General features: G+C 29.4%; 1 protein-coding gene across 1 annotated transcript; it reads left to right on the top strand.

Annotated features, from left to right (window-relative positions):
- The first annotated feature begins 309 nt into the window (after positions 1 to 309).
- Positions 310 to 6,507, top strand: LOC106720064. The gene is made up of 5 exons (XM_014514640.2): positions 310 to 387; positions 633 to 749; positions 977 to 2,500; positions 3,308 to 4,069; positions 5,132 to 6,507. The coding sequence occupies exons 2-5, from the start codon at positions 683 to 685 to the stop codon at positions 6,139 to 6,141; spliced, it is 3,363 nt and encodes a 1,120-aa protein (XP_014370126.2). The 5' UTR covers positions 310 to 387; positions 633 to 682; the 3' UTR covers positions 6,142 to 6,507.
- The last annotated feature ends 2,602 nt before the right edge of the window (positions 6,508 to 9,109 follow it).

The following is a 9,109-nucleotide window of genomic DNA, read 5'->3' as shown; positions in this document are numbered from 1 at the left end:
CAGACATAAAAACAAACTTACATACGCCCTAAAACATAACTATTAATGTCAGTCGGCTAATAAAAAGAACATCTTTTCATCCTGAGTTTGAGTCTGAGTTTTGTTAAGTTTTTTTATGCTTGCAACTACAAGACCTGGTTTGATTGATAACTATATCCCATTTAAGATTGAAAGTGCATAAATAGATTTCAAGTAAGTTAAATTTTAATTTTCTAACTTTTAAAATTATTGATTTTATTGCGAAAAAGTATTTTTCATATTTAATGTTATTGTTATGGTTCTAGTTATGTATTTTTTTTTATTCCAATAAACTTACTAACACAAGATGGCGACCTTCTGTCAAACCGCAACATAAAACGCATTGCTGCGCTATTTGAATTCATGCTGGTAAGATTTCTGATCGTTTTTTTTACTAATGTCAAAATATGAAAACAAATAAACCGGGAAAAACTTGAGTTAATAATTTGACAGAAATAATTTGTATTCACAAATTATATTACTTGTGTGAAAGCTAAAAAGAAAATACGGAATTTCGTTCTTGCCGTATCATTGTTACATTACATTTATTAGCGTTAGCGAATCTTTACGTCGACAATGTTTTTACTATGTGTTAAATGTAAGTTGATTTTCAGCAAAATGACCATTTATTGACGGAATAAATAAGTTATGATTAGCTGTGAAAATGGAGCAAATAGTTGTAAAAACTGAAGTGCAGTCTAATGGTGATATATTACTGTTTTATGTCGATGGTAAGTAATATAGATTAAGTATATCATAATATGTATTTTCAACATTTCCATGTTTAAATGCAGTGCCTAGAATAACTATTCAAATCAGTACCATTCTCATCATACAAGGTGTTAATTTTTATTCATTATGTTTGGTTTCAAGATTTAGTTGTTAGCAATGAATTTACAATGAAATTTTATTGATTGGTAATAGTCTGTTATATTTACTATGATGTCTTTTTTTTTAGAAAATAATAGTCAAGATTCTGGTGGAATAGGGAAACTAGAAGATCTAGGTGACCATGAAGTGGTTGAATTTCAAGAAAGCGACTTTGTGTTTGCTAATGTTGAAGAATCAGTAGACGATTACACTATAAACAATATACAGACAAAGATACAAATAAATGAAGAGTGGCAAGAAGAAGATGTACATAAGTTACTCAAGTTATATGTTGATAACTTAGAAAACATTGAATCTGGTACAACAACAAATCAACAATTATGGGAAATAGCTTGTAGGACAATATTCAAAGATAAAGATCCAACACTATGTGAAATTGGACTACTTAGTCTTAAACAAAAATATGCCGAAATACTTGCAAATTATCAAAAAAAAGGAGTATTAGAAGCATGGCCTTATAATGAGATATGCCACCGTGCCTTTCAAAATGATTATTATGTGAAAGAATTTGTCAACGAAAGTGCAAATAATGAAGAGCCTGATAAGAATATAAAACTAAATGAAGCACCCAAAGTCAATGAAGATAGTGTTTTTATAATAAATAAACCCGGATTGGTTAGAACCTCAAAACATGGTAGTGATGAAAAAGTTGAACATATGCTAAATTTATACTTGAAGTATAAAGATGCATATCATAAGAAAAACTTGTATAAAAGTATTTGGAATAAAATCGCAATGGAAATGGGTGAAGAAGATGCAGAATATTGGCATAAACGCTTTCTTAATTTCAAACAGCACTACATAAGGATGTTACATAGGCGTTATGAAGTTGGTCCTGATAAAATTAATTGGCCATACATGAAAATATTTGATCAAATCTTTGATGGTGATGAAAGATTTAAAAATAAATATGCAGCCAGACCTACTGATGAAATAAATAACCAAAAGGAAGATAAAAACTTCAATGAAACCGAGAGAACAGTATTAGTGAAGTATTGTTTTGATTGTTTCCACGAATTTCAAGATTCAACAATACCAAACAAATTCTTATGGCACGAAATTGGACGGTTATTGGAGAAAAATCCTGAATTATGTAAGGAGAAGTATAGAGAAATGAAAAGTGAACATTTTAAAACTTTAATGAATGGGGAATATGATATAATGAATAGGATTCCAACAGCAATTATACTTGATAATATAATTGCCCGCGAAAATGAGACAGAGTTGAAAAATCCACGGAAAAATGAGGAATATGGACCATGGAGTATAGGAAAAATAGATGAGTTAGTACAATTCTTCTTTGATAATATGGAATTATTTAAAGACTCTGTTTGTTATTATGTCTGTTGGTCTATGGTTGCGGAGAAGTTACAGAAAAATATGCACAGTTGTAAGAAGCAATGGGAAAAATTGACTGCATTATATAAATCTATATTAGAAGATAAAAAGGAGAACCCAGATTTGCAAATAAATTGGAAATACATTGATGTATTTGATCGTATTTTTGACTATGGTATGGATATAAATCTGCTTGAGGGTTACGAAAATATTAAAATACATAATGAGAAACATGAACCAGAAAAAATTGGTGGTAAGTATCAAGTCATTTTAATACAAATTCAATTTTACTTAAGATGTAAAGTTAATAGTTTTTACATTATTTAATTAAACTGGGATAAGGGAGAGTCCAAGTGTCCACGATTTTTTTCTCACTCATAGAGGTTCCTTGCTAACCTGAGATTCTGGCTTATGGAGCTTATAGAGGTGTAAAGGTTGCTTATTTTGTTAGTTGTATGGGTTCGATTTTCTGCAACACCACTGACTTTTTCACTAATTCAGGTTCAACTTTACATTTTATAGTAAAAGGTAGAAAATTATTAACTCGCCTAATATAGTAACTCTCCGAGTAATCACTACAACTTATAACTTACTATGTATGAGATCATACATTAAAAATTATTATTTACCTACCATACATTTAAATAATATAGAATATTCTTGTTATCATCATCAGCTATACGTCCCTACCGAAGGACTCGGAGCCTCTCCTAAGTTAGGGGTGACTAGACCATAGTCAACCACTGGTCCAGTGCGGGTTGACTTTAAACATATCATTGAATTTCTTCTCAGATATGTGCAGGTTACATTACTATGTTTTCCTTCACCGTAAGAACGTCGGATAAATGTACATATGTAAATCGAAAAACACATTGGTACATGGCGGGATTTGAACCCAGGACCTGCAGATTGCAAGTCAAGTGTTTAACCCCTGAGCCACCGTCACTCTTTAGTCTTGTATCTATCATTATTCCTAGAAACTAATACTTGCACAAATTACCTTCGTCAAATCAATATTAAGCTTATAATGTACTTTAATGTTCTCTTTTACTTATTACAGTTAAAAAAGTACATATAGATGATGACAATATCGACGAATATTCAGAAGACGATGAAATGTATGACGAAAGAGGTTTTATGAAGCGATCCAAACGACGTATCGGTGAATCCAAAGCTAACAGAATACTGGAATATTATTTAAAGAATAAAGAAAAATTCTCATGTTCATTACAAAAGAAATTATCACTATGGGAAACATTAGCGAAGCAATTAGGAATCACTGCGGTACAATGTGCACATAGATTTAGAAATTTGAAACAAATATATACAAGATATATACAAAGAGAAATAAATAAACCAGATATGCCGATACTATGGCCTTATTATGCTATGTGTAAGAAAGTATTTGGTTACCGAGCTATCAAATCTAAATTGAAAAATGGCAAAATAGGTTCCGATGACAGTGAAGAATGGGCAGCCAGAGAAATAAAACAACTTATCAATTATTTTGCTAATAATTATGATTCTTTGCATCAAAATTTAGAAGATCATTGCAGATGGTCGGATTTGGCTCGTGTTATTGGAAAGACTGAGTCTGCATGTAGCGAGAAATTTCTAGAATTACGTAAATCTTATAGAAAATTAACTACAATGAAGACGAGAAATCCAGAAATTAAAGTGTCATGGAAATATTATAATATGCTGGATGATATTTATACTTCGAAAGGAAGGAATCAATCAATTAATGAAGATTCTGAGATTTTTATGTGTGATGTTGATGAAGGACTGGATATTGAAAGTATTAAGAAAGAGTTACCAGATGGTAAGTTATTTGATAATATTTCTAAGTAATTTTAAAAGATTTTAGTAAGTCAATCCAAATTTATAGATTAGTAGCCGTGTCAAATATTTAGTAGTTAGTGGTAATACTGTAATAATCCATATATATAAAAGAAAGTTGTGTTAGTTACACTATTTATAACTCAAGAACGGCTGAATCTATTTGACTGAAAATTGGTGGGCAGGTAGCTTAGAACTAGGAAACGGACATAGGATAATTTTTACCCCGTTTTCTATTTTTTATTCCGCGCGGACGGAGTCGCGGGTAAAAGCTAGTAATAGTAGTAAATAGTTTATTTATTAAAAAAAATCTTGTTTTTTGTACAAGTGTTTTTACAGTCTAAACTCAAACTGTAACAACTAGTTGATAACCTAAACTCAATTTAAAAATAAAAATACCCGGCTTAGGCTTTAATGGATGAAATAGAACCAACTTTTGATTGCATTTTAAGCATTAAATATTTTAAAAAACTGATGTCATATAGGTATATATGATGATGATGTCATAGGTGATGACACTCCTGGGAAAAGATTGAATCAAATGACACCTCACTCACCAAAATCGGTTTTCTAGTTTAGGCTCTATTCCGTCCTAACCTACATACATAAAAACAAACTTACATATGTTCGAAACATTACCCTCTTTGTTAGTCGGGTAATAAATAGATCATTATGTAGGGTGAAAAGAAAAGGTCTGACTGCCATATTATTTATCTTACTAATATTATAAATGCGAATGTTTAGATGGATGTATGTATGGATGGATGTATCAAACATACAATTGAAGGTATCTCCAGAACGGTTCAACAGATCTTGCTGAAATTTGGTATTGATGGAGAACAACATAAAGGCTACTAATTTAGTTTTTTTTAATTTCGCGCGGACAGAGTTGCGGGCGACAGCTAGTACTACTATAAGTAACAAATAAAAACTTATATACTGTTCGTAAGAAACGGGATTTTTACCATAATTAAGCTGTTTCAGGTCCTTAGCTTAGTTTAGTTTTGTGGTCTAGAATTTAGAACCTTTATATTTGTATTTTCAGATGACGATTTTGAATATATAATAGTTATTCCAGAAGATCAAGAAATGATAGACAGTGTTGATGAACAAATGTTAACACAAGAATCTGATATAAATCAAATAGACGAGAACATTGAATCGAAACAAATTAATAAATGGAATAAAAAAACTAAAAAACAATTATTAATAAATTATTTGAAATATTTAAGATCACATAAAGGAAAAGAGATTGATTCAAGAGAAATGTGGAAGGAAATATCATTAAAGTTAATGAAACCTCCGATGTCTTGTAGAAGGATTTTATTGAAACTGAAAAATCAACACAGAATGTCTGCGATGAATGAAGATTTAAAACAATCTCCTTATTACAAATTAATTGAAAAGATTCTAAAATTAAAACCGAAATTTGCAAAAATTGGTAACGGAAAAAATCTAGAAGATAAAAAGACATATAAAGATGTAGCGATTTCTAATGAGAAAGTCGAGAAAGCATTAAAATATTATTTGGATAATTTGGAAGAATTTCTAAGTCCGAAATACGAAAAGAAATATGTATGGATGGAGTTAGCTAATACTATAAACGAACCTGTATCAAAAGTTTTTAATAAAATAAATTATATGAAAAATTTATATAATACTGAGAATTTAGTGGAAACGGAGTTTATTGAATTGATGCAAGAAATTTCAGCTAAAGAAGTGCTGTTAAAAGATTTATTAATAACAGATTTAAAACCTCAAAATGAGGGTAGTTTTGATGAATTATGGACCGATGATGAAATAGAACAATTGTTGACATGGTATTTGACACATTTGGATAAATTTAAAAATCCAAAGTATGTCAGAAGTTATCTATGGATGGATGTATCAGAGATATTAAATAAAAGTCCATTAAATTGTTCTAAAAAAATGTCAGATATAAGAACTGAGTATAGAAATATGGTGAAAGAATCGACTCAGGAATTAAATGATTGGAGATTTTATAATCTTTGTCAGAAAATCTATGGCACGGGAAAGAAAACATCTAATGTATAGATTTAGATGTATATTATCTATCTCTTTCATTTCCTTTGAAAAAAAAAGAGAACAATATACAGGTCATACTGAATTCAAGATAATTTAAACATAAGCAATTTTTTTAATATTTAAATTTAGTTTTCTAGTAATAAAAAATTGAAATAAAATGACTAAGAAATTCCAAAACTATATTCATTAGAAACCGCTTAATACGAACGCAGATCCCATTTGTTTAGATGTCGTTAAATCCGGTTTGGTCTAAACATGAAAAAAAAAATTAGGGACAGTTGTAGGAGACAAGTTTTAAATGTGGCTATTCTAAAAAGCTTGAAATAGCAATATATCTAGCGTAGAAAAACTTGATTACATAAAATATTTTTTAAGTCAGGCTAAATATATCTTAGTAAATGTGATTTTTTTATTTAAGAAAATACAACTTAAAATTCTATTACAAGTGAAATAAATTATAAAAATATACAATTTTTGTTTTATTATAACCACATTATTATTTCTCCTTAAGCCAAAAAAAAAGCAATTTTTCATGTTTTTTTATATACCAATAACCCCCAATAATTACCCCTAAAACGATATACGAATTGAGGGTACTTATAAAAAAATAATAGTTCCGGCTTCAGAGGGGCACTGCCCTGCCCCTGATACAGTTTAATTCTGTTTCTAGCTACATTACAATAAAATTGAAGTAAAAAAAAATCGTTGCTGATAAGGAAATTTGTATGTCTGTCCGCAAGGCCATGTTACGGATAATCTCCGATACAGTTGGACCGATTTTGACAGGATTTTCACGCGAAGGTTTCATGCATGCGGACATATTGTAGCTACTTTTTCCGTGCTGAAGAAGTTGCAGGCGACGGCAAGTCGATTGACAAAACTCAGTCGATTATTCGACTCAAAAACTAACCAAGATCGATAAAACCTTTCAGGCGGAAACGATTAAGGAAGACTTACTTGATTTATGAAAGATTGTCCGCAAATCGATATAAGTCGAGTACATATCCTTCAGTATCAAATAGTCCAAGGTCCCGCCTCACTTGACACGGCCCCGCCATAATCCTATTATTTCCTACTCATCTATTTTATTTATTACTAAATAAAGTTCATGAATAATACCATGACTAAAGTATAATAGTTTTTATAAAAGAAATATTAAGTGTTTTTTTTTTCTTAAATATTACTTTAAAGAAATACTGTTGTACTTAAGGTATTTTAGTGGTTACTTATACAGCCTTTTAGCAAAAATTTCTTGTACTATGAGCCCGTTTCACAAAGTTTAAGTAATCCTGAATAAGTCGTTTGGAGTGTCCAAATAAATTCAATGGCGATTTGCAATCGCCAAATAAATTGTTAAACGCAAACTATTTCGACATGAAATTTTATGTGTCAGTTAATTTGTTAGTTAAATCAGCACTTTACTTGAACATTGTGAAACTTAAAGTGGGATTTAAGTTTATTACTTTAATTATAAGACTTTAGTATCTAGAAGTTGTAGTTCAAATTAGTTTATTTGATGAAAGATCAATGAATTATATTCCAGTAAAAAAACATTAATCTCTAGAAGAATTAACATGATACAAAATCCGCTCCGCTCGTCAGCTCGACCACTGCCTTATATTAGAGCTAATTTATTTAGTGTTTCACTACAACCGTAAACAGACGTACAGTGATTACTATATTGTGTTGTGTCTTTATACAATAATGATATCTTTACATGTACAGTATTTGTTAAAAAAAATATATAAAAATATTTTGTGACGTATATCCCGACGATAAAAGACGACAAGTGCGATTTTTTATGTTTCTGAGGTGCACGTAAATTTTGAGTTGATTTTTTTATTTTAATATTTACGATAAGGTTAAATTTATCCTATTTTTTATTTATAAGGGAAATAATTAAGTATTTATTTAAATTGGTGGTTTATATAACCGCGTAAGATATCTAATTTAATTAATAAAGTAAATAAAATTATTAATTTTATTTTAGGTTAAGGACACTCATATTAATTGGAACAAAATTATTAATTGATTTTAACTCTTATATGATGTGATTTTTGTTTTTACTTTACATTGATTAAAAAATCAAACTTATTAATTAATTTCTCTTTCCCTTTTATAAAGAGGGTTGATGGCTCTATTGCTTTCCAATAGAATTATTAGTCATTTTTATTAGCTTAAATTTCTGTCTACTTAATTTATAAAATTAGATTAACCGAACGACGCCTGGTACATAAATAAAATACATTGCCCATTGCAATTTTAAATTATCTTTAAACCCGTATCTAAGTATAAACTTCGTCACGATTTTATAAATTACATAATTCAATCATGTCAAAATAAATTAAATGTTTACTCAGAGGGCGAATTTGCTTGGAAATCCTATGTATCATCGGGATAAAAAATCATTTAAAAAATATAGATCACCGCCATCTATCGTCAACATTATACCAAATTTAAACTAATCCTCAAATAGTATTTACCTTGGTCTTTGTACACATACTTGAATGCACTATGCAATAAGATTCCGTCCCCACTATTGGTTTATTGGGAGGCGAAGCCATACAATGATATCCTCGTTCAACATGGCATTCTTATAATACAGATTATACTATTTTAGATGTAAAACTTATATAATTTGAGATTTATAGAAACATTAATTTGCACACTACTTATTTAAAACTTGATTTCAAATAAGCTTATAGTTTATTACCTAGCTGAATGTGATTAATGCGTAAAACTAAAAAAGAAAAACTTATCCGGAACGTAGGTATTGTATTATTTACGTAAAAAATATAAACTTTAGAAGTATATTATTAAAAAATAATACTTAAATAATTTATAATAATAATAAGTAAAATATATATGTATTTGTAAAAAACCAATGCGTATATAATAGATCGGTATAACTATATTTATTTACATGTGTGTACATAAACCCTTTAAGGGGATTATTTATGTAAGGTGTTGAGATCGC

The sequence above is a fragment of the Papilio machaon genome, chromosome 23 (genome assembly GCF_912999745.1).
Source record: "Papilio machaon chromosome 23, ilPapMach1.1, whole genome shotgun sequence".
In the NCBI taxonomy this organism is placed as follows: Eukaryota; Metazoa; Arthropoda; class Insecta; order Lepidoptera; family Papilionidae; genus Papilio; species Papilio machaon.
The sequence above is the reverse complement of the archived record's forward strand: the minus strand, read 5'-3'. Positions and strand labels throughout refer to the sequence as shown.